Source organism: Bos javanicus, chromosome 3 (genome assembly GCF_032452875.1).
Source record: "Bos javanicus breed banteng chromosome 3, ARS-OSU_banteng_1.0, whole genome shotgun sequence".
Taxonomy (NCBI): domain Eukaryota; kingdom Metazoa; phylum Chordata; class Mammalia; order Artiodactyla; family Bovidae; genus Bos; species Bos javanicus.
The window spans coordinates 35,652,952-35,679,723 of record NC_083870.1 but is presented as its reverse complement, the minus strand read 5'-3'; the positions used below and the strand labels follow the sequence as shown (position 1 = coordinate 35,679,723).

The 26,772-nt window shown below is 42.9% G+C and overlaps 1 protein-coding gene across 2 annotated transcripts in view; it reads right to left on the bottom strand.

Moving 5' to 3' along the window:
- VAV3 (vav guanine nucleotide exchange factor 3) overlaps window positions 1-26,394 on the bottom strand; it is a 435,615-nt gene extending 409,221 nt beyond the window's left edge. The window contains exon 1 of one of the 2 annotated variants that reach the window (XM_061411007.1): window positions 25,888-26,394. In XM_061411007.1, the coding sequence (XP_061266991.1) occupies window positions 25,888-26,091 (204 nt within the window). In that variant the 5' untranslated portion in view covers window positions 26,092-26,394. The remainder of the gene's footprint in view (window positions 1-25,887) is intronic. The other variant, XM_061411006.1, reaches the window with a different exon arrangement.
- Window positions 26,395-26,772: the final 378 nt, after the last annotated feature.

Below are 26,772 nucleotides of genomic sequence, written 5' to 3'. Positions count from 1 at the left end.
TGAAACTACAGCAACATCAGAGAAGCAGAAACATCAAAAAGGTGAAAATATCTGAATTCCGCTGTTGCTAAATCTGAAGCAAGTTGACAGATAAAGGAGAGTTTTGTTTTTTTAATATGTGAAAGGCGAGGGCACATCAGTTCTATGATTTGGGGGCGGAGGGAATAACTGAAGTCGCTAGACCGGAAGAACTCTTTTAATGTGAACTGCTGTCAAAAATATCCTGAAAGTATACAAACAATGTTTAAATACCTGGAAAATAATCTAACTAATCAACAAATGCCTTAAGGCAACTTACATTTCTGAATGCTAACGGGAAACCTCTACGACTTAAATTTGAGGAAACTGCATTTAGCCAATGGTGAACTGTGCTTCGGATTAGAAATAGAAGAGGATTAGCTTAGAATCGAAAGGTAAATCAGATTCCAGGTCTAATTTTTAGACTATAAATCAGCGATCTAGATTCTAACACTAACCAATTTTTCTTAGAGAATTTTTAAAAACAGAACAATCTGGAGAAACAGCAGTGACACTATATGCAAATTCATTCATTAGCTCTGCTTTGCAACTTGTGCTTTTGGTTGTTTCATTCATTTGCTTAATTGACTGTAAGGAAACCAAAACCGGCCAAATGAGTCATGGATGAGTCACAGCTCACCTCCTGGAGCAGCCACAAGCCCGACTACAGCTCACTGCACCAAGCCTGAATTTCAAGTTGAAGAAGAATGTTGGGGAGGGGGCTGGAGGGAGCCATGGCTGTGGAGGATGTCAAAGAAATTGTTGGGGGAACAAGGACATCTTCAGAGCAGGCTTCCCTGCACATCCTTTCCAGGCTGGAATTTATGGGCTTACATCTCATCCCTAATCACAGATGAAATATACCTGCATCCAACCTGCTCGTTTTCCAACTGATCCTGTGACACACGGTCATTTGTTAAAAAGAAGGGACAACTCAAAGTGCATCTCTGATGCTGCCTTCAGACTTCCAAACGCTGTGGGAAACGGGAGGACCAGAGTGACTACCCAGATTGCCACGCCTTACAAATGGATAGGTAGAAGATACCCAGCAAGGGGGACACAGAGTCCATACAGCCTCTCTCCCACCCTGAATAAAAGTTCCATCATTCATACTATAATCCTGTTTTAATAAATAACATACAGGTGACCCACAAAATCACAGTATCTGGATATTTGAAAAACAGATATCACAAAATATATATGATGATTTAAAAAAAAAAGAAAAAGAAAAACACCACCGAGCTAGAGGCAGGGATGAAATCAGTGCGTGACACACTGTTTCCTGACATATTGACTCAGGAATGCTCCTGCCTTTGCTAGTGAGTGTGGCCAGTGACTGCAGCAGATGTAAACATCAGCACAGAAGTTGTTCACACTTCCATCTCTGCTTGCCAAATACTAACATCATTTCCTTCCTGCTGGACTCAACATTTTCTTCTTGAGGAAAATGACCATATAAGTCTTAACACTGGCTGGTATCCTCTACCATTTGAGTTAAGCAAAATGCATCCAACAAATGTATGTCAAATGAGAAATGAGTAGGAAAAACCTACAACTATTTCTCGGCTGTTTACACCTCCCGATCACCGTGCTAATACAACACTGCTGCTCTTGCTGTTCAGTCACTCAGCTGTGTCCAACTCTTTGCAACCCCATGGACTGCAGCATGCCACACTTCCCTGACTTTCACCATCTCCTGGAGCTTGCTCAAACTCATATCCATTGAACGAGTGATGCCATCCAAACATTTCGTTCTCTGTTGCCCCTTTCTCCTCCTGCCTTCTATCTTTCCCAGTATCAGGGTCTTTTCCAATGAGCCGACTCTTCACATCAGGGGGCCAAGGTATTGAAGCTTCAGCATGAATCCTTCCAATGAATCCTCAGGGTTGAATTTCTTTAGGATTGACTGGTTTGATCTCTTTGCAGACCAAGGGACTCTCAGGAGTCTTCATCAACACCACAGTTCAAAAGTATCACTTCTTTGGAGCTCAGCTTTCTTTATAGTCCAGCTCTCACATCCATACATGACTATTGGAAAAACCATAGCTTCACTAGATGGACCTTTGTCGGCAAAGTAATGTCTATGCTTTGTTATACGCTGTCTAGGTTTGTCATAGCTTTTCTTCCAAGGAGCAAACATCTTTTAATTTCATGGCTGCAGTCACCATCCACATATATATCATTATCCTACTTTCAAGCATTATAGCCAAAATGCTCTTTAATTTCACCATAAGGTTTTCAGGGGCCAATACAACAATTTCACAAAATGTAAAGAGATTCATGTTTTTAAAATACCTATATTTTACTAACACCCATACAGGTAAGCCTCAATTTACTAAAAACTTTTAAATATACTCCATTAAAGTTTCTAGTCTTTAGAATTTAGGATACATTCTCCCAATAAGGCTAAGTCGGTCATGCTCTTAGGCCAGCAGCCAGGAGCTCTCACTTCAAAATAAAGAAACTGAAAGTAAAATCATTTTGGCATTACTTCCTTGCTTTCAACATGATAGAATGCACTTATCATATCAGATCACGGCTGTCATCTTCTTGGCATTTCTGGTATGGATCTAAGCCCTAACCCTCATGGGAAGCCAAGGACTACAACTGTTCCAGACCCCTCAAATATGAAGGGACTGGGAAACAGAGAGAGAAGAATGGAAACAGGGAAATAATAATACTAAAGAATGGGAGAGGGGCTTCCCCAGCAGTCCAGTGGTTAAGTACCCACCTGCTAATGCAAGGGACTCGGGTTCAATCTCTGATCCGGGAGAATTCCACACACCTCAGAGCAACTAAGACCATGCCCCACAACTACTACAGAGCCCCAGGCACCTAGGGGTTGTGCTCTGCAACAAGAGAAGCCACTGCAGCAAGCAGCCAGTGTATTGCAATGAAGAGTTGGCTCCTGCTCACTACAACTAGAGAAAGTCCACTTGCAGCAATGAAGACCCAGTGCAACCAAAAATTTAAAACGTATAAGCAAATAATTTTTAAAAAAGAAGGAGATCCCTGAGCCAGAAGAACAGCCGGTCAACTTAAAGCAACACTTCTCCATTCTATCCTTCAGACCCAGGGCCAAGGGAACCCCTGCCAAGGGAGGCTGAGGAGGGAAAGAGCTGCCAGACAGTACCACAAAGGCCAGAGGCCCTCTGGAATCTACTAAGGGAGCATACTAAAACATCAGGGATAGCTGGGGAGACAGAGGGCGAATTCCCAAAAGACTGAAATATCTGTTCCCTGCACAAGCAGGGGTGTGGACAGAAAAGGGAAGGAACAGGAGAAAGGGAAGAAGTGCCACTGCCTTCTTTATACATCTAGAAATGTGCAACGGTGGCAGCCCCAGCCCCTCGGGCCCTAATTGTGGAAACTTTCTTTCCCAACCTGCATAGGCAAAGACTCTTAGCTGCAGTGGCTCTTTGAGTCCCACGTTTCTGGCACTCACTCACTCACATACCGAATGAACGTGGGCTCTGCCTAGTACAGTCAGCCATCTCCACAGTCTTTCATAAGAAGGAATGCTTTGTCTTGGGCCTTAGCATCTGTTGCAACTGCCTTTTCGGTGTCATGGCTTCAGGCTGTGAGAAGCGCCTTCTTAGGAGAATCATGTTGGTCCCCACATTTCTTCCAACTCAACTTGAGCAGATTCCAATGCTGTTTCCACTGTTTCTGAAGCCACATCCCTGGAGTTCTGAGGACTGGCATCTAGAGGCACCAGAGAGGTCCCTACACATTTTAATGACCAGATCCTCAGTATCTTTCTCTTTCTTTCTTTCCCTTTTTTGCCACAAGTCAGGCCCCATCAACGCAATGAACATGAACTTGGGCAAATTCCGGGAGATGGTGAGGAACAGGGAGGCCTGGCGTGCTACAGTCCATGGGGTCGCAAAGAGTCAGACATGACTGGGCAACTGAACAACGAGCAACAGCAGGCCTCATACTTAATTTTTCTCTGTTGATTCCATTTTCTTTTGAGAAAGATTCAGAGGCCCTGCCTTTCTTTCTTTTCCACTTTAGAGCTATCACTGTTGGGCAGAAATGAATGGTTTACTTCCCAAGTCAGATACTCCTATCAGGCCACCTCTAGCCAGGTCTGGGCTGGCTCCTAAAACGCACCTTCAACTCCCCTGTTCTTCCATAAAGAACCCGAGCAGGAGCCGTCAGGGCATAAGTGATCCTTGCAGGCCCAATTAAACTTGGTTCCTTTACCTTGAGACTCACTCACTGAACTCTTCAGTACTTTGTAACTCTCTCTTAAAAGCAAACTTGCTGTAACCACTTGGTGTTACTATTCCAGGGCCATCTCAAGGCAAAGGGCAGAAGAATGCTTTAAATGCCTCAGAAGGTGCTCCCTCATGAGCACAAGTAAAGCCTGGCTTGGATCCACCAGGAAAACAAAGTCAGTTGCATTTCAACCTCTGCTGGCAAAAATCTTTATGCAATACACAAAACCACACCCAGCTCTGAGCTATGAAAATCTACTTTCCAACTGCTCCTATTTCAGACTCTAGCTGAATCCTTCAAAGGGCACTTTGCGTTATTTTCTGAATCTTTGTGAAAACCTTTCAGAAATTGTTCCAGTCTTTGTCTTTTTTTTCTCTTTTTAAACTCTATTTCTACAGCCCTACTACCCTTTCTAATTTGTGCTATTAGAAGGAATCTCCTTTCCTTTTTGTATCTGTCTATCAAATGAGCGACTGAACTGAACTGAACTGATCCTGAGGTAAGACCTCCCTTTTCCCTTCATATCTCTCACAAGATGTGAATCTTTTGCCTGGCTTACTTAGTCCTTTCAGACTACCACTGCTCCTTTTCTGATGACTGAAGTTACAGTCAGCTCAGTTCTGTCCAACTCTTTGTGACCCCATGGACTGTAATCTGCCAGGCTCCTCAGTCCACAGAATTCTCCAGGCAAGAACACTGAAGTGGGTTGCCAGATGATACCAAAGCATATTTTTCCAAGCCACTCTAGTTCCTCCTTGATTCTCTAAGAAAACCTAATCTTTTTGAATCTGAGTGTCACAGGCACAGGCCTTTGTGATTACAAACATCTTAAGATTACAGACATCTTAATGTCTGGGTTTGCAATAATTTCACTGACTCACTGGTCTATCTAAACCCAAGAATGCAGAACATACTTCCTAAGTAAGGATATTCCCCTTCCTTTGTGTTTGCTTAAGAAATTCTTTAACTCTTCTATAGGTGAAGCCACAGTTCTATGAGCCAATGGCAGGAACTTAAGTAACAAACCGAAGTCATGTTTGACAGAGCAGAGGAACTTGTTAAAGTGTCAGAACACTGCTTCTGTCCCGCTGAGCACCATGAGCCTCAGCTCCCTCTGGGGCTGTCTCTGCAGCCTGCCCCGCTGCAGAGATGGCACTTTCCTGGTCTGCTTGAGGTGTGTATGTGGGAGGGTGGTGGTGTTGAGGTTGGTCATATGATGGTGTTGGTGGTGATTTAATTGCTAAGTCATGTCTGACTCTTTGCGACCCCATGGACTGTAGCCCCACTGGGCTTCTCTGTCTATGGGAATTCTCCAGGAAAGAATTCTGGAGTGGGTTGCCATTTCCTTCTCCAGGGGATCTTCCAGATCCAGGGTCAAATCCGGGTCTCCTGGCTGCAGGTGGTCTCCTGCATTGCAGGCAGATTCTTCACCAACTGAGCTCCCAGGGAAGCCCGTGGCCATATGATGATAGGTGGTCTATTAAGATCTTGGATAAACTGCAAAATTACCTTAGTCTCTCCAGAGCCCTCCTCTGTCCTGGAATGAAATTAACTAAATGTGGTGAGGCCACTTTATCACTTTCTACCTTGGCCTCATTCTCACAGTTTAGAGGAGGAAGCTCACACAGTAGCCCTCGTGAAACCTCATCACTACTGGTCTGAAGTACTGGCCTGCAGCTTTGACTGAAACACAGTGAAAGCAGCAAATGCTATTCCGCCCCAAATAACTAAAAAGATCCAACCCCTCCCCCAGCCTCACCTGCAACTAAAGTCCAAGCTGAACCCACAAAACCCAAGTGCAACATACAAGTGCCTCAGCTCACCCACAGAGCCCAGCAAGGACCATGAATCTTGCACTTGGCGAGGCCTAAGCCCCATCACCAATAGCTGAGTCTAGTGGAGTCACTGGTCTATGCACTGGGCCATCACAAGCTTCACAGTCCCCCAAGGGCAAAGCAATAAATGTTTCCCTTTCTACTGAGGGAAAAACTTAAATGAGCAGTAGATACCACAGAAACAGAAATAAGATGTAAATGGGAACTATTCATTGATAAAAGCTAATATACACTGGAAAGTGTGGCTGAAGCATGCAAGTTCTCCTCCTGTTCCCCTCCACCTCCAAAAAATACTGTAAGCCTCCCCCTCCTTGAGGCCAGCAGCTGCTCTGTTTAGTCTACCCAATATATGAGAGGACAACAGAAAAACATCACCCTCTCTGCAAGTAAGCAGGTCTCAAAGAGCAGAACCAGAAGAGGCTGAGTCACATAGAGCCATGTGTTCCTCTAACACGTTAACAGAAGTTCTTCCACAGGGAAACAAAGTATAGGAAAGGAGATGATCGTGCAAAATAGACCCCTCCTATAACTTCAGCTGTTTGTTATACATTCCGCACCTAATTAGAGTTTGAATTTAGTATGAGTTCAACCAACTGAAAGAATGAACTCTGCTTCTGAATGAACAAAATATGGCTTTACACTTGCGGAAGTTAATAGCATCATATTAAATAGCTTGCACTCCTAAGAGATACAAGCCAAAACGGTAGGAGGTCTCAATTGCAAGGAAACAGACCGAATATAATCCAATCTCTTAGGAATGTTCATCTTCGGCATCAAGTCCTTCTGCTGTTTGGCTCAAGATGGTTCTGTGCCAAGCCTCCCAGATGGCTCAGGTAATGCTATTACAGGTCTTGGATGAAGATGTTGGCAAAGATGAAAGATTGCCAGATATTAAACTAAGTTTGACACAAGAATGTGCCCTCTTCTCTTCGGACTTGCCCTCACTGACATGAAAGATTATATAAGAAAAAAAGCAGGCAAAATCTTAATTACAAGATACATGCGAGTTTTATAAAGGCCCTTGGAAAACCCCTAGACATTTAATTCCATAGAGCAATTTGAAATCACAAACGCTTTTAACAAATTAGACCTAAGATTCTTCTCTGTTGTGATCATTGCTAATAATAAGTTACTATTTATACATTCCTAAAGATTTACTGAGTGCTCCATGCTAGGCTCTGTGCTGGTCCCCAGGAATTTAGCAGTGAATAAAATCTCACTGGGCCCTGCCATCACAAGGCTTAGGTCTACTGGGGAAAAAAAAACCAGTCTTTAAGCAAAGATCTCTACCAATGATGAGCTGCACAACAGGAAAACTTAAAACCCAAGAAACAAGACAAATGGCAAGTTTCAAATCTAGAAGAAAAAGAAGTGGTGACAAATTCTGGTAGTGGAAAAATATTTACCAACATGGCTATAATAGAATGAGCAAGAAAGAGGGAGACTGAGGATGGAAGGGAAGATCACAGGGGACCCTATTCAGGGTTCTGGACTTCACCCTCAGAGCATGGGAAGCTTTCTAAGAGTAATGAAAGGGTTCATGTGATCAGATTTAAGGATCCTTTTTTCAAGGTTGAAGACAGTAGGAGAATGCACTGGCATAGACAGACCATCAGAGTATACACCAAGTTGGAGGAGGCAGAGGGCCAGGTGAGAGCGGACGGGAGTTGGGGAGGAACACAAATGGACTCAAGACAGATGGTGAAGGGTGAGCACTCAACACCTTCCACAGACAAATACTTGACAGTTACCGTGAGGCAGCTACTTATAGCGATGAAGAACCCACCTGCCAATGCAAGAGACACAAGAGACGTGAGTTTGATCCCAAGGTCAGGAAGATCCCCTGGAGGACAGCATGGCAAGCCACTCCAGTATTCTTGCCTGGAGGATCTCATGGACAGAGGGTCCTGGCAGGCTACAGTCCATGGGATCGCAAAGAGTTGGACATAACAACTTAGCACAGCTCACAGCACAGCTACTTATCACCCATTTTACAGGTGAAAAAACAGACTTAGTCAGGTCAAGTCATTTGCTCATTTAGCAATAAGCAGCTGATATATGAATCAAATCTAAATGACACCAAAGTCCTTGTTTTCAACGAAGACTTTGAAGTCTCGCCCTTTCTTTGTCCATTAGAAATATTTCTCTACAAACCATCTGACAGTATGTTAATAAGAACTGCAAGAATGTTTTATATCCTTTGACCTGAAAACTTCATTTTGGAAAATAAAGCTGAAGGAAATAATCCAAGCAGGGAAAGAGGAATAATCTGTACAAGGGCATTTATAATCATACCATTTATAAAAGAAAAGAACTGGAATTATAGCCAAGCTCCCAGGATATACCATAATGGAAAAGAATATTTTAAAAAGAATGCTTATGTATAAAACTAAGTCACTTTGTTACATAGCATATTAGCACAACACTGGCAAATCAACTGTACTTCAATAAAACATAAATTTAAAAACATAGATGAAACTAAGAGAGAGAGAGAGATCTGTAAGTAACCCAAGTGACAATTATGTAAACAGGAGAGGACTCATCATCATGTTCACAGCTACATACTACTCCAGTATTACTTTCTATGTGATCCTGAAAAAGGATTCAGTCCTTGCTCAAGTTCTTCAGCTGTAATGATTAAGTTATCTTAATGAATTTCTCAAGCATCTAGGGAAACTGGCATTAATAATACCAACCATAACTGCATTTAGTTGAAGAACTGTTATTACCTCTCTCTAATGTGCATATTGAAATGCAGAGACATTACTTTGCCAACAAAGGTCCCTCTAGTCAAGGCTATGGTTTTTTCTGTGATCGTGTATGGATGTGAGAGTTGGACTGTGAAGAAGGCTGAGTGCCTAAGAATTGATGCTTTTGAACTGTGGTGTTGGAGAAGACTCTTGAGAGTCCCTTGGACTGCAAGGAGATCCAACCAGTCCATTCTGAAGGAGATCAGCCCTGGGATTTCTTTGGAAGGAATGATGCTAAAGCTGAAACTCCAGTACTTTGGCCACCTCATGTAAAGAGTTGACTCATTGGAAAAGACTCTGATGCTGGGAGGGATTGGGGGCAGGAGAAGGGGATGACAGAGGATGAGATGGCTGGATGGCATCACTGACTCGATGGACATGAGTTTGAGTGAACTCCGGGAGTTGGTGATGGACAGGGAGGCCTGGCGTGCTGCGATTCATGGGGTCACAAAGAGTCCGACACAACTGAGCAACTGAACTGAACTGAATGTGCAAAGCTCTGAGGAAGGAACCTGTCATATATCATCTCACCTAACAAATACCCTAACAACATACAGAGTAGAGGGTGCTGTTCTCTACAGGCAGCTGAGAGAATAGAGAGGCCAAAGAGCTGCCCTAGACCCTACAGCTAATCAATACCACATCCAAAATCAGGACTCTAAAACCCATGTTCTCTTCACTATAAATGCCACTCCCTGATTATCAGAGGAAATGGAGGTTCAGAGAAACTGAACAAACTAAGACTCAGAGATCAGAAAGCTGGTTACTGACAGCACGAGAATTTCAATGAAGGCCTCCCAATTTCAATATAGACCTCTTGTTATATCACAGTTGTCATATGAGAAATCACCGATAGATAGATAAAACTATACATATTAAATCACGTTTAAGCCACAATATTCTAAAGCTTGGATTCAACCGACCTAAAGAAAACATCTGCAGAAAGACAGAATACAACAGAAAATAAAAATTTGCAAAGGCTAACCAAAGGTTATCCACTCAAAAAGCTGTAGGAAAAGCCCTGTATCAAGAAAAGATTACACGGGGTGGGAGACAGAGGACCTCCCATTATTACTAAGTGCCTACTATGTCCTAGTACTGTGCTGGCTGTTTTGCCCAACAGAATTTACTTGCTCTTTGCACCACTCTGCAGGAAGAATCTTACTTTACAAGAAAGACAACTAAGATGGTGAGAGATTACGGGATTTGCCTATAGCCACAGCCCAGGTGGTATGGTGTGAACCCAGGCCAATCTGATACTAAAGTTCATATTTTTTCAATAAACCACACTGTCTCCCACTGCAACACAATTGGTAGAATTATATTTTTTTGCATTCTGTGATTAAAATGAAGGACAGAATAATATCTGGCATTCTTGTCCAAGCAACATTAAGGCTAATGTTATTAAATAGTCATGCAACAGCCATTCATACGAGCACTCACTCTGTACCATGTATGACTTGGGAACATAAAGTTCCCAAATGGTCCCCAATCCCATGGAACTCAGAGTCTAGGAGAAATAACGCTTTTGTGCCACCATTAATGAATATCCATATTCTTGGCAATTTGGGACACATCTGTGATATCTCTTTTGAAATGGCAAAAGCTCAGCTCTCTTAGGAGCTGAGTAATTCTGGATGGCTAAATTTCTGGATAGAATTTGCTCTTTGAAGCATGAGATCTTTGACTTCACAACTTTTCTTATTTAATCATTTCTCAATGCTTTTGTCAATTCTCTCAGGACATTCTGAGTTTCAAAGCCTGAGATCTTGTGCTCCCCATTCTCACTGATTCCCCTTTACTATTCTGTCCAATGAATGGACTGATAGATGGATGGGAGTGAATAAGATCTTCATAATAAGTACCTCACATAAGCAATTCTGAACTCAGTCACTTTCCAATCTTAGAGAGTTTTTCTGGTTTGTTTTTAAGGAATAATACAATTTAAACTTATCTTGAAGTTCTGGGTCATTATTAGCATTGTGATCTGAGAAAAAAAATAATGTGCTATGATTCAGGAAACCAAGTAAACTTGGGAAAACTGATGCATATATTAGGGGTCTTAGACTGATCATTTTTAAAATGAAGGAGCTGAACTACAATTACCTCTGAGGCGTCTTCCAGCTCCACAACCGTATAACTTTGAAAAATAAAATCAGTTACTATAATGGTCGATTCACACAGAACCATCCTTCCCCTGAGCCTTATGCAGTATGTGAATTAGTTTGGCTGCATTCTCCATAGTCCATGATGCACATGGTTTCTGAGTTCCTGAGTCCATGATTTACAGTTTTGACTCCTGGCCTAACTTTCAGTTCTCTTTTCTCATTTTAACTTGCAACTTGTAATTTCCTTGAACTTGGAGGGGGAAAAAAAAGGCTTAATGAAAGGAATGGAATCTACATTTATTGAGTATCTTCCAAGTGCCAAATAAAATATGCATGACTTTAATTAATTTAATCCTTACAACACTGCAAATAGGTATTATCTCTATTTAATAAATGTGGAAACCCAAGATCAGAGTTATTAAGTTGCCTAAGGTTGTAAGTAGCAAAGCTAGGGTTCAAAGCCAGGCTGATGGCTCCAAGGCCCACGTGCTTTCTACTACACAATGCCACGTATTAGAATAGGGAGTAAATTAAAGGTCCTCAGCCTTGAAGTCAGAATCTAGGAACTCTTCCTAATGATTACATAAATTACATTTAGCTTATTGCAAGTACATGGAGTTTAAGAAATTCATTTTCCCTCTTCTTCTGTAGAGAAGTAAGGGCTTTATTAGTATTATTTATTATTATTTTTAAGTGCACTTTTTTACTTAGCTTATTTTATATAAAACCCAGGAGGGCTTTAGGTAGTTATCAAATAAGCGAGGATACCAAAAAGCTTAGTGCTAGCTAGGTGAGAATTTATATATATCATTTAAACCGGTGAATCATTTACTAAACATTGAAGGGAAAAATTAAATCCTTTACCAAATTTTACTACTTTTCTCTTAACTAAGGTCATTAAATATAACCATATATTTTAAAAGATTAAGCTTTACTATCAGGGCTGCTGCATCAATATGCTCAAGAATCCAGCTTCGTGTTCTAGAATTTATCAGGATGAAACAGATAAACAATAATTATATCACATTCTTTCCTTAAACACTGTCTCTGGAGGCACCAAAATCTTTCATGTAGGTGCTCATCCTGAGCTCCAGAAATCTCAGTACCTACTTCCTCTTCACTGCAGATGAATGACTTATATTCCACTGAATCTCCAAGTATAGTTTATGGGCAAATGCAAGGTTCTATTTTCAAGTACTCTGTCATTCAACTTCAAAAAGTTGAAGTCAAGCATTTCTTGTGTGGCTGACTACGAACTAAGCTAACAAACTTTAACTAGCCAACAAATGCTTTTTCATATGTGCAAGTCAAATGCCAGGGAATTTAATAATCATCTGCTAAATCTGCACTTTGGAGTATCAGTAAGTGATCAATAATTCTAGATCTACTTTCCTTTGTTAGGCACCACATATGTGATTAAGTGGAAGTTGCACTAATTGAAAGATAACATTACCATTAAAAAAAGGCTCACTAAAATAAGCAGACACTGTGAACTGTTTACAAGGGGGGACATGCAGCCTCAGTCCTGCTGGGAAATGACAAAAATGACTTGGGAGCTTCTGGTTTGTCGGTTGATGTTCACTCAAACACACCACTGGGTTCTGCAGACCACAAACCAAAAGAAGTACTGCTCATGTAGAGTGCTAAACTTCTCAGAATCAAAGTTTTCATAACACCTGGTTCCCTCGGGGATTTTCATTGATTAAATATTCCCTTCGAGACCCCAATTCCTCTCTTGGGAGTCAGAAGGCCAAAAACTGTACACACGTACTTGGAAAGTTCGCGACAATCACTCCCTCTCGTAACAGTGATAATGGTCACCATCACAGGGAGTGGATACGATGGACTGGGCCAAGGACGAGTTCAGGAGGGTTGGGTGGTCATGGTGAGAGCCAGGTGAACTTGCAGGGACTGGGGGAAAGTCGGGGACTCAGGGAGTCTGTCTTTAGCAGACTGGAGTCTGAAGTGGGAATGAGAGGAAGCCAGAACATGAGGTATTTCAAAGCGGTGAGAAAAGAAGCATCAGGCCACAGTGAAGCTGGACAGTGAACGCAGGCTGCGGTGCTGACTTCAGCAGCTCTCTTCAGCTCACATGCGAGAACAGGAAAGCCTATGGAGCAGGGGGCTCCAGGAAAGCCCCTCTGAGGTCACAGAAGGCGAAGAGAGTCTGGGTGAAAGCGGCTGGCTGCAGATCCAGACCGGACTGAGGAGTACACGGCCAGGGGCAAATGGACCAGGGAAGGAGGAGTGGTCAATCAACTAAAGAGCACAGGGAGGATGAAGAAGGGTTCAGACAGGTGTGAGGGCGGGAGAGGTGGCCAGCCAGGAGGTTAGAGGGAGAGCGAGCAGGCCTCCACATCCTCTGTCTCTCACACACACACCCCACCCAGTTTTCTTTCACAAACCTTCTTCCTCTCTAGTAACCACTCGCATCTGTCCTCTTCCTGGTCTCGTCTCGTCTCGTCTCACCCAGTTGCGTGCACTTTTGCACTGACCTTGTGGCATCCAGTGACTTACCTTCTGTCTGCATTTTTGCAAAGGCCTCCCTCCAAGATCAAACCTGCTTTCTCCCAGCCCCTCAAAAGCAGAAACTCCCTATAATTTACCTGTATGCCTTCAGTGCCCTGCACACAGGGGGAGGCACTAGATAAATGTCTATGAAAAGAAATACCATGAGCCAGGCACACACGCAATCCACTTTGTGCCATTAATGTCATGCCCTGCACATCAGCAAATTAACAGTGCATCCAAAAGAGCATCACTCACCTACCAGATATTTGCCATGTCCATCATTCTAACTCACGAATCCCTTCCCATCCCTGTCTTATAAGGGCACGTCCGAGGTAAAATCCATGCTCTAGACTGAAAGCAACACAGGGTCAGGGACTGACTTTTATTCACCTTCGAATCCTAAGCATCTACTACAAAGCCCAATATTTAGCAGACAAAGGGATAATTTGATTCATCAATCAGTCATATGTACAAATTCCCATGAAAACAGAACCAAACAGAAAGCAGAAGAGCTCTGAAATTACCAAAAAGCAAATAATCCACAAACTAGATAATCAGACTCTAAAATGACTGAAAACTGCTTTTACTATGTTAAATGCTTCTATTTTAAACACAGAAAACTTCAGTACCAACATAATAATGTCACTTTACGTTTTCAGAGTAGGCCTTGCTTTCTCCGAGCTCCTGCAATTCACCATCCATCAGCTAAGCTAAGCACCAGGAATAGGAAACTTCACTGAATTTGGAATTAGGACAGCTGGACTCAAGTCCTGTCTTTACCACTTCCTGTCTGTGACCTTGAGAAAAGTCCTTCAGCCACTGCACATCTCAATTTCCTTCTCTGCAAAGCAGAGATAAGATCTTGTTCTTCCTGCCTCTTAGACCTAAGAGGATCAAGGAGGTAAGGGGAGGAGGAAGGAAATAAAATCTTGCTGAATACTTACTATACCCAGACATTTTACATATATTACTGAATTCTCACCACAATCCTGCAAAGTAGATTTTTACTATTTCTAGCCTATTATAGGAGGAAATTGAGACTCAGCAAGGAAACTAACAATTTTATGAACTTGGGAAAAGTTAAGTGCCAGAGGTAGGATTCAAATATTTCTGGCTGGTCCCAAAGCTCTCCTTGTGAAAGATTAAATGAAATCTAAGTATGTGTAAAAAAATTTAGCTGCTTTTTACCAATTACCATATATGTAAGTATTTTCTATCATTGCTTTAAGTATGGAAGGTGGAGACAAAGAGAAGCAGCTATTTGCTAAGGCCACATGTCAGAGACAGAGATGGGGCCAGAACCTGGGTCTCCTGACTTGTGGCCTGAAGTCTCTTCATTAAACCACCCCACCCCACACCCCCAGGAAAAGGCTCCTGACATTACTAGGCACAGAGGCATGATGCTTGTTTTTTCAGACCAGCTGTTACAGATCTATTTTAGGACAAGCACTTTGAAAATCATGGAAGGTGAGTATCAAGTGTTTCATTAAATATTCCATATTAATTGACCCTTTAGAGAACTCCCATGTGAGCAGCATATGCTGCCGGCTTCCTGTTAAGCAAGCCACTGAGAAGCTGACTACACTTCTTGCAACACATATTTTGAAAGCACATTCAGACAGCAGCACAAAGTACAATTTGAAAACAGTTTTCCATGAAAATCAGAAGTAGCTACTACTTCTCTGGCCATGCTTCTGTCCATTAAATGCTCATGACTGGGGAAAGGCAGAACGTAAATTTGTGACTGTCCTTAATTCCAAGCAGGGTTTGTGTTAACAGGGGGAAAAGAAACAAGAGTGGGATATAATATTCCAAATAACAGCTAACAATAGATGTCTGTGAATTTATAAGAAGAATGGTTATAATATGGAGGGTGGGGGAAGGGGGGAGGAATAATCATGTGAAAACATGCCATGTAAACAATGGTATTCTGCCCAGGGAAATGTGAGCAGTCCTGACCCCACTCAAGAGCAGGGCATTAAACTACATCCTGAGAACCAGCTGTCACAAGGCACGGTGTTAAAAGGCCAGAAAGGACCTGCTATACACTCATTGTCTCCTTTCCTCTTGTTACCTTTCCTCAGTTTTCTGCCTTTGTTTCCTTTCCCCATCAAATACCTGTCAAAAGCCTCTCTCCCATTTTACACTGATACATGTGAAAAATATGGATAAAACCATCCAGTTGATACATTCAATTGTTGTTTAGTCACTAAGTCCTGTCTGATTCTCTTGCAACTCCATGGACTATAGACTGCCAGGCTCCTCTGTCCATGGGATTTCCCAAGCAAGAATACTACAGCTGGTTACCATTTCCTTCTCCTGGGGACCTTCTGGACCCAGGGATCAAACTTGCATCTCCCACATTGGCAGCCGGATTCTTTACCTTTGAGCCACCAGGGAACCCCGATTCAATACCCTAAACCAAAGTTGCTACTCACCATGCAAATTCATATGGTGGTGCTATGTTCAAGAGCCACAGAATCAATCAGAACATTCTTCCGCAGGAATGCCACAAGAGCAAAAGACAGAGGAAAAAAAGAAAAATTCCTCATAGCTCACTTTCAAATTTGCCAATAGCCTTGCAATTGGGATCGCAGTTCACTTTAAATGTTTTCATTCTAATCTTGCCTCTATCATGAACTACTTGTTAGGACAAGTTACTAACTCTTCTTAGCCTTGAAGAGTATCACGAGGATGAACAGCAGTGTCCCTCTCCTGGTGCTGTGATGACTGGCTGAGATAATGTGAGCAGTGTTAATACATTGCCTGGCATGTTTCTGCAAAAGCAGTAGTAATAATCATCGTAAACGTAGTTAACATTTATTGAGCATTTGTTATGTGCCAAACACAGGGATAATTAGTTCATTTGGTCCTTTCAACCACTCTAGTTCAAAAGAACGCTAGGTAGGGTCTTTTATTAAGTCTGTTTTGGAGATGAAGAAGTTGAAGGACAGACAGGTTCAGGCACTTTCTGGTAGTCACTCAGGGGGAAAGCAGCAGTATGTAGCAGAGTAATGTTATCTGCTACTGTTAGTAATGCTGCTTAAGGAACAGATGTTTCTGGTTTGTAATGACATAGTGCTCAGCACATAGTATTACATTTTATACAGGTGTGTTTGACAAGGTAGTAAAGAGTGAGTTTCATAAATACATCAATAAGTTTCACTAATGCCTACTTATGTATGCAAGAAACGTATGAGTCCCTGGGTCAAATTCTAGAGATGCATATAAATGAAAAAGCCTATGATAGCCTCAAGCAGGCTCACAGCATGGAAGGGATAAAGATAAGAAAAAGCTTGCAAAACAGTGCCAGGAATGCTGCCCTCCACCCCTGTACACTGTACAGTGTGGCACAAAGCAGTAAGTAAGCCACACACGTGGGAGGGGTAGGGTGACCCTCACTGCAAAGTGCCCTTGAACCAAATCTTCACTCAGACTAATGAGAAAGGGCATTTCACGTGGAGAAATGGGCAAACGCAAAGGCAGAGAGACATTTAACAGCACAGTTCATTTGAGAAGCCACAGAAAGGTCAGGAGCAGAGTTGAGAAAGCTTTCAGACATGAAGCAGTACAGCCCATGGGCCCCTAAGTGCTTACTGAGGAGCCTGGATTTTATCCCATGGTCCATAGGAAACCATTAAACAGTTATAAGGAGGCAGACGGCAGACCTGCCCTAGTTGTTCAGGTTAAGCTTTAGGAGTCCTTACTCACTCTCCGTCACTCCCGACGGTCATGGGCAAGTCTTTGTGTCTCTATCTTGAAAACGCATCCTGTGCATGCCAACAGAAAGATCCAGGAGACCATAAAAGACATAGGAAAGCACACAGATAGGGTGAAGGAGGGCTGGCCTTTGCTAAGAGCACTGATAATTCATCCACAGAACACGAGAGAAAGCATCGTCTACGGGTTAGATGCAGGAAGGTGGGAGCCTGAAGAAACTCTCCTCTGACTGTGTCTGTTTTCTCAGAGGAGTAGGAAGCAAGATCACCAAGTTGAGAGGAAGAATGGATATGGAGGTTCAAGAAGAAAAGGTACCAAATAGGCACCTGGGAGAGTCAGAGACTGAATGGTCTAGGGAGGTTTTCCAATTGGTCTCAGTACCCCGTTATACTCCTAACAACATAATTATTGAGAATCCTCAGTAGCTTTTGTGTTTGGGAGTTTATCTATCAACACCTAACATATTGGAACTTTAAAACGGAGAAATCTTTAACATATACACAAACATACAACCACAGCAATGACAGCAGCATGTAGCTTGGGGAAAACTCCACTATACACCTGTGAGAAAATGAGAGTGAGAAAAGGCAAATAATGTCTTAATATTATTTTTAAAAGTTTGACCTTAGGGAAAAACTAAAAGCATTTGAGGGGCTATCAGAAGTCTCCCTCATAACTCAGTTGGTAAAGAACCCACCTGCAATTCAGGAGGCCCTGGTTTGATTCCTAGGTTGGGAAGATCCACTAGAGAAGGAATAGGCTACCCACTCCATTATTCTTGGGCTTCCCTTGTGACTCAGCTGGTAAAGAATCCGCCTGCAATGCAGGAGACCTGGGTTCAGTCCCTGGGTTGGGAAGATCCCCTGGAGAAGGGAAAGGCTACCCACTCCAGTATTCTGGCCTGGAGAATTCCATGGACTGTATAGTCCATGCAATCACAAAGAGTCGGACACGACTGAGTGACTTTAACTTTCACAGAAGTCTCCAGATCATACTTTGAGAATGTGTGGTCTAGAGAAATGTAATCAGGTGGCTGAGTCACCTACCTGAGGACAGGGATGTGGAATTTAAAGTTAGTGCACGTAGGAGGCATAGGTTTTCCTCCACTGGGTTCAGCAGCTGAGCTACAGGTAGAAAGTGGAGAGCTGGATTTAACCAGGGTTGTATTTTAAACAGATTGAATATCCCTACCCAAGAGAAGCTAAGGAAGTAGCTACAATGGCCATGGTATTTAAGATGAGCAGGAAGGAAATGAAGACATGAAGGCAGTGAAGAGGTGGTAGGACCAAGAGTTCAAAAGATTACTGAATTTTAGGTATTAGTAGAATAATCCAAAAAGGAAGGATTAGTAAGAGAGTAGGATGCTTGAAACAGAATACGGAAGGTAACTGGTAACAACTTCAAACTCAACATCCAAACTGTCTATATGCCCTTCTCTCTGAAATCTGCACCTCCTCTCTATTCCCCTAGTCACTCAAGCCTAAAACCTGAGGCTCATCCTGGATACTTTCCACTCTCACTGCATCTAAGTGGTCCCAAATCTGATCCATTACAACTCTTCATCATCTCTCATCTTTCTTGCTCCTCCCTGTGCCTTCACTCCAGCCCCTTCTCATCCAGCGGCCTCACCTACGCTTGACTGAACTTCAGGAGGAGTTCTTCTCACACTCAGCTCCATCCTGCCCAATTCACCCTTCTCTCTGCTGTGGAAGAACTTTCCATGGTGAACTCTGATCATGTGATCTTCATGCATCCATCTATTCATGAAGAAACTATAACCCCAGAGATGGGGACATAAAATAGGCAGATATAGGCTATCATCATGAACACCAGGTCCATCAGAGTATGAAAAGGAGGTAATAACACAGTGTCATGAAATAATACAGAGGATACACACAAAAAAAGGCAACAAAATAGAAAACTCAAAAATTCTCAAGGTGTTTATAGAGAAGCCAGTGAAAAAAGTTAAGAAAGAACATAAAAAATACAAAAGAACCAGAAGAGTGTAGTGTAGTGAGAATTAGAATTTCAGGACAGAAGGAAAGTTAATAACACAAATTGCCACTGCAGGTTTAAGGGGAAAAAAAAAAGAGTATGTTGTATTTGAAACTTAGGATCCTATTAGCGGTGATCTATACTGGATCAACCCTATTTGCATTACAAATATGATATAATTTTCTCCATCTTAGGAAAAAAAAAAAAAAGGCACTGTCTCATTTTCTTCACCCTGACAGACACAGGATTGTACCTTACCAGTAAAGCTTTGGCACGCCAATCCTTTATCCCAGGCTCTGGTTCCTAGAGAGCCCAGGTTAAGCCATCAAGTATGCAGACAGACAAAGTGCTTAAGATGCCTGAGCTACTTCACATGAAAAGATCTTGATTGGTGTCAAATTTAAAATTATGCTGGCCAAAAGAATAAGCCAACAAATGGCAAAGAGGTTACTGACTCCTGAGAAGAAAGACTAAATAATGACATTATTCTGAACTGACTGGCTAAAAATGTACCGGCACACCACTCTTTTTGGACAAGGGTAGCCCTTTTTTCCCCCTCAACCATATAACCCAGTAATCTTCACACAGCAGTAACCTGGCCATAGGGATGCAGACTTGCATTTGGAAAGCACATCTTAATATAATTATGGTTTTCAAACAATGTACAGTTATGTATAGCAGAAATAAACTTCTCTTTAAGCAGTAACAGCCATAAAAACCCAACTGTGTAGGTGAAAAAGACAATCATTGTAATATCAGTTGTAAATTAACTAAATACTAATTGAAAAAAAAAAAAAAACCCAACTGTGTGTTAGGAGCTTTGAAGGAAATCCTGGGGACAAAAGTGAATTAAGAAATGCTACATTACCAATGCTTAGTACTCGGTGAAAAATATTATGTTGGGGAAAAAAACATGGACATCAATGACTGAATTGAAATGATATTCAGCAGAGTAGCCATCAGAATGAAAAGTTTTAGGAACACATTAAATATATTTCATATGTGTATGTGTTAGTCGCTTAGTCATTTCTGACTCTTTGCGATCCCAAGGACTGTAGCCCACCAGGCTCCTCTGTCCAAGTCTCCAGGCAAGAATACTGGAGTGGGCTGCCATTCCCTTCTCCAGGGAACCTTCCCAACCCAGGGATCGAATCAGGTCTCCCACACAACGGGCAGATTTGTTACAATCTGAGCCACCGTGGTGTAACGGCAACCCACTCCAGTTTTCTTACCTGGAAAATTCCATGGACAGAGTAGCCTGGTAGGCCACAGTCCATGGGGCCACAAAAAGTCAGACATGACTGAGCAACTAACACTTTCTGGTTACATATATTTCACTTTTTTTTTTTTTTTATATACATACACATCTTTTCCACACATACACATATATACAACTGTGCCATATGATAAAATTTGTCTAAATCTAAAAGAGCTCTTGTAATTGGTATTACATAAAAATTCTATATGATAAGAAAATAACCCTTTTGATCTCTTTTCCGCTAGTAGCCACTATCCCATTTATCTGCTCTCTCTACAGCAAAATTACCCCCAAGCACATGACTATCCTTGTGGTCTAGATCCCCTATTTGTCCTTCTTCTCCAGTGGAGTGTTTGCCCATCACACCCCAAATCTGTTTCTACCAAGGTCACTCAAGAATTTCATATTGCTTAATAGTCCATCTTCAATCCTGTTTTCACTTGAACAACATTTACGTATCTAATCAGTCCTCCTAGAAGCACTTTATTCACCTGATTTGCTCAAACCACATTCTGCTGGCTTCCCCTCCTACCCTGTGGCCATTTTCTCTCAACTCCTCTACAGGGTCTCATCTCTCTACCCTTGACACATGGGCAAGCCCCAGGGCTCACACCTCTGACCTTTTCTTTGGACACTACTCCCTACGTGATACCATACACTGCCAGGATTTTAAATACCATCTATACTCTGATGACTCTTAACTTTATCTCTCCAACTTCTGAAGTTGCCTGCTCAGCATCTACAAGCCTGATGGACATTTCAGACAAAACTAATTCCACATTATCCTCCCCCTCTCTCCACCTCCCATCTTCTCCACATCATCCTCCCCTTCTCTCCACCTCCCATCTTCTCCATCTCAGTCAATGAAGAACCCATCAGTTCAGTTCCCCAGGCCAGAAACCCTGGAGCCATTCTTGGCTCCTTTCATACCTGCCATCTGATGCTGTCAATAAGTCCTTGCCGGCTCTACCTCTAAAATATACCTAAGGCTGGATTCTTTCTCACCCTCTGCCCTGCTATCACTCTGGTCAAAGCCACCATCATCACTGCTGGAATGACTGCCCGAGCCTGACTCTTCCATCCTGGCTGCTCTGCCATCTACTTTCAACACGGCAGCCAGAATGACCCTACTGAAATTAAATCAGGCCATGTGATTCCTATTTTGCTCAGGGTGAAGTCTTAAGTCCTCCACAGCCCACAAGTGCTAAAAATCTAGTTGCCATCTTCTCTTTGACCTCATCCCTACCACTCCTTCCCATACTTACTCTCCTCTAGCCGTTGGCCTTCTGGACGTTCCTCCAGTTTACCTGCCATTTAAATACCCCTCACGACCTTAGCACGTGGGTGTTCCTTCTGCCAGGAACTTGCTTCTTCCAAACATCCACATTTTTGCCTTCTCGCACTCCCTTCAGGTCCTGCTCAGTTGTCAGATCCTCAAAGGAAGCCTTTCTTGACTACCTTCCATAAAATCAAATCACATTTCCCTCTAGACCCTTACCCAGGCTCACACCTCTTCAGAGCCATCACATTATATAGCCGTTTATTTATTGTTCCTCACTAAAATATAAGTCCTTTTAGGGCAGGGATTCTATTAATAGAGTTTACTGCTCCAAGCCAGTACCTAAAACAGTGTCTGGCACATAGTAGGAACAAAGTATTTGTTGAAGGAACCCTTGAAAACTGAATGAGTCATTTTAAGAAAATTCAAAGTTTACCTATACTGTATACAGTGGTCAGTAAATTTATCAAATGTGTTATTACCATCCTAAGACAAAGCAAAATTACAAAATAATAAGACTAGAGAAACTGCCTGCAATGCAGGAGAACTAGGTTCAATTCCTGTGTTGGGATGATCCCCTGGAGAAGGAAATGGCAACCCACTCCAATATTCTAGCCTGAAGAATCCCATGGACTGAGGACCCTGATGGGCTATAGTCCATGTGGTCACAAAGAATCGGATACAACCGAGTGACTAACCCTAAGATTAAGATAATTTCACTGACATTACATCCGTGGTTGATTACAGGCATTTATGGAGACCTTCCTAACCACCAAAAGTGACATCAAGCCCAAAACCCAGGCTTCCATAAAGCACCTCCCCAGTACAAATAGCACAGGAAGGCTCTTCTCTTCCAGAATCATGTAGATCCTTGGTATCCTATCTGGAACACTGCTTTGGATGAAAAGTAAGTCTGTCTAATATATACAGAGATCAGATTTCACAGATTGTGTGGATTTTCATGGATCATCTGGGTTTTATTTAACTTTTATTCTTTATAATAAAAGGAATATGTTAAGTATGTAACTGTGATTAATATTTAGCACTTTAATAAAATAAAATCTAAATCAGAGTTAAAAAAAAAACCCTATATTGAACTGAAGAATATTCTCTTCTTTCAATACAAGACCCCCAAAAGGCCGATGTCCATAGTCAAAAACAATTACTAAGTAAGAGAATCTAGATCCCATTTATAATTTTATTTTGGAGGACAGTTGATTAGGACTCCAAGATTCAGACCTAAAATTGTTTAATTATTTGAGGGTTATCATTTTTTAACACATATAAGGTAGAAGACTAAATAAGAAGAGTGGATGAAACCACATTCATTGGAGATAAACATTACTAAAAGAGGCTACTCATTTTAGCCTTTCTGAAATATTAAAAACAAGCAATAAACAAGATACTGATACACTAGAATTTCTAGTGTCAATATCTGTTCATAACAGTCTCAAATACCACAAAACTCTGAAGTGAGAGTCTCCAGTTATTTCCTGGCTTAGAAGATCAGGTGCTAAAAGAGTCTATTTCAAATTAATATCTTCAACAAAACTTAAGCCAGGTAGACAGAATGAGTCTTAGATACAGCAAAAGCCACAAGAACTAGTAATAGCAACTCTAAATTCAGAAGAGTAAGGTCTGCTGGGACATATGTCAGAGTTTCACTGAGTTATTAGATTATTCACTATAGTGTATGAATTGAGCTGACAGATTAGGAGCCTTATAACCAGAAGCAGATGGACCCTTCACCAAGAAAGACAGGAGTAGTTAGAGGCAGAAATGTCAGCCCAAAGGAACTTGTAGACCTTGCAATTGATAGAATTTTGAGTGTAACCTTTTACCCTTAATGTGACAATAGCAAAAAAAAAAAAAAATGTTTTAAGTAATTTTGCTAAAAGTGAACACCTATTAAGTGCATAGTATCTGCCAGGCACAGAAGATGTATTAAGTATGTCAATGAATTATTTAATGAAAACACTACTAAGTTTCATTTAAAGATTTAAGGACAACTTACATAATACAAGATCACCTGTGCAGCACTCAGCTGTTCAGCAACCTTCTCTCTGCAATGTGGCCAAGAATCAGGAAGACAGCAGAAAGAGACATCACCGTATTCAGGTACTAGCCTTCCATGGTTCATTTTTGGAAGAAGTCCAGACTCACAGAAAATTGTTGTTTAGTCACTAAGTCATGTCCATAGAAAATTACTGCAGAGAATTTGGACCCAGGAAGCTCAGGGTTAAGAACCCCAAAGCACAACAGCCTAAGGAAGCTCATTCAACTGTTCAGCTCATTATAACATGGTGACTTATCTGATAGAATAGTGTAGTAATTCCTTTAGGGCAAGGATCCTGAAGTGTTCACTGTTGTATTCCCAGTAGGGAATAGAGTTCTTAGAGCAGTGTACGAGGCCAATTTTCATTAATGATGCTTATAATGACGATTCTTGGTCGTCAGAAATATTAAATTACATCTACTATATTCTACAAGGAGAACAAAGAGCAAAAACACATTTGAAAAATTTTTCATCCATTGTTAATATTGAAGTAAAGGTTAGAAAGTTGAAACAGAGAGAACATCAACTGTCAAAAACACTTGATTATTGAGAACCACTTAATGAACAACCCCCAAGGGTTCAGTTGCAGGATACATACCACACTACCTGCTGGTGGACCGAAACATCCTAAGGCCATAGGCCAGGTGGAAAATGGGGATCTTCAGACTGGATAATCAGTTGCAGCTCCCTTGAGAACTCTGTGCAAAGCAGCAACTTCCAGCTTAATGGAAGTCTGTTAAATCCTTGGACAGGATATTCCGAACTGTGACAACTCTTAAGGGGTTCATGGAGTTAGCCAACACCACCCCAGAATATGGGAAAGTATGAAATAAATTATCTCATTTCTAAAACCATATGGTTCTCACCACTTACAAGCCTGTTCTTTCTTGGGAACCACTAACCAGCAGGTTGAAGGTAGACAGGCAAGGTACGCAGAACTGGAGGTGCAGACGGGCCCTGATGAAACGCTGACATCCAGAAGAGAGGAATGTGCGTGCTCTAACTTTAAAAACATAATTATTACATTATATCGAGTCTGCATTATATAAAGTTCTGCTGTAAAAGGCACTGTTCTGGTTGCTAAATAGCTGAGGCTCTGTATCATTCAGGATTAGTGCTGCTAAAGTGTATCATGTAGGGAACTGTTTCCTCTCCCTTTCAAGCTGAAAGTGTTTTTTTAAACTCTGAAAGTGGCTTTTTCTCTAAAATAGAAAATAGATGTACTGAATTGTGTTTAACAGCTTTCTGCATAAAAACTTTCTGACAGGACCAAGAAACTACCATTCCACTGTGTAGCGACTTACAAGTTTAGGATGCACACAGCCTTCCAGAGTTGCATTTTTTTTTTTTTTTTAAAGTCCTCAAAGAGGCACCTCCAGGAAGGGCTCCAGCCACCGAAGCCAAGAGTGCACCATACCACCTGAGCAAGCACTGAATGAAGGCAGGCGGAATCTGGAGCGAAACTTCTCGTTTCCTGCCGCTGTTGAGAGAGGCTGGACTGGCTCCTTCTCACATGGCTTAAGACGAGCTATAAACACAACCATGAAGCTTGCCAGCTGGCCCCAAGCTCAGGGGCTTTCAGGGTAGCCGCTACGTTGTGCTCCCTTTTCCGCCCTTTGGCCAGTGTCATTCCTGTACAGATAACGGTACCGGAACGCCCTCCACTTCCTAGAGTCCTCATTTATGTCATGCTTCCTCTTTCAAGAAAACATGGGGACGAAATGCAAGCAAAAGAACTAAAGGCACAATTACCCCCATCAGCTCCTTCCATGCCTCCCCATCGTTATTAAAAAAGAGCTAGACCAAACTCTTTTTGTTGCGCCCAACACACACACACACCCATCCACCCACTCACCCCCAGTAGGTGAAGGGCACCTTAGGACAGCTTGTTCTTTCCCGCCTCACAGAAAGCCCTTAAGAAATCCTCATACCATCTTAGGACACAGGGCTCTGGCATTCAACTAAAGATCTAAACCATGTCAAGCCAAGGTACAAGAAGCCGAGGCGGACCACAAAGCAGAAGGCAGGGCAAACAGAGCGTACCTAGATGTTTGCATTTACACAAAGACATTAGCCGGCTGATTAATGGGAGATGCCGGCTGGAGGCGGAGGCGACCGCGCCGGCCTCGTTACCTGGGACATCTGCGGCCTCAGGTTGATCTCCTTCAGGTTGATGGAGTGCGCCCGGAGGTTGTTGAGCAGCTGGCAGAGCAGGACTCCATCGCGGAGGGTCTGGGCCAGGTCAAACACCTGCGCCGAGTCCCAGGTCACCCGGTGGTTGGCGGGCAGCACCTTGCAGTGGATGAGCCACTGGGCGCATTGCTTCCACGGCTCCATGCCCGACGGCGCCTGGACGCTGCCCGGCCGGGGCAGGCAGCGGAGATGCAGCCGCCGCCGTTCCTCCGCTCCGCCGACGCCAGCCGCGGCCGGCCCCTTGCCTGCGACGGTGCGAAGGAGCAAGCGCCGCGGCGGGCGGATCCCGGGCCCCGCGCCGGGCTCGGCTCCGATCCCGGCCCGGGTCCGCCGCCTCCTGGCCGCCGCCGCCGCTAGTCCCGCGCGCTCTTCGTGCGCTCCCGCCGGCTCGGCGGCGGCAGTCGCACACAGGCTTCCGACTTGCGAGCCCGGCGCCGGGCGACTGAGCATGCCCAGCGCGCGGGCCGGTCTCGCTGCCGTCTGCGAGTCCCCAGAGGCGCGGGTGGGAGAGCGCGCGCCGCCCTGGCCCAGGGTCGACGGCCCGAGCGGGGAGGAGAAGGGAGGGGAGCGGGGCAGCGAAGGGGATCCCTCAAGGCGCCCCCGCCCACCACAAGCCCTCAGGTCGGTGGAGCTCGCACAGCCCCAGGCATCCGGAGATCTCCTGCATGGGAAGAGTGTGTCTAAACAGTGTAATTCGGTGGGGGCTTCTATTAGGACCTCCAAAACACAATTTTTAAGGGGTCCGAGAGGAGCGAAGGATTCATTGGGGCATCCGGACTCCCCAAAGAGATGAAAAGAAAAAATAAATAAATAAGGCGGCACAGG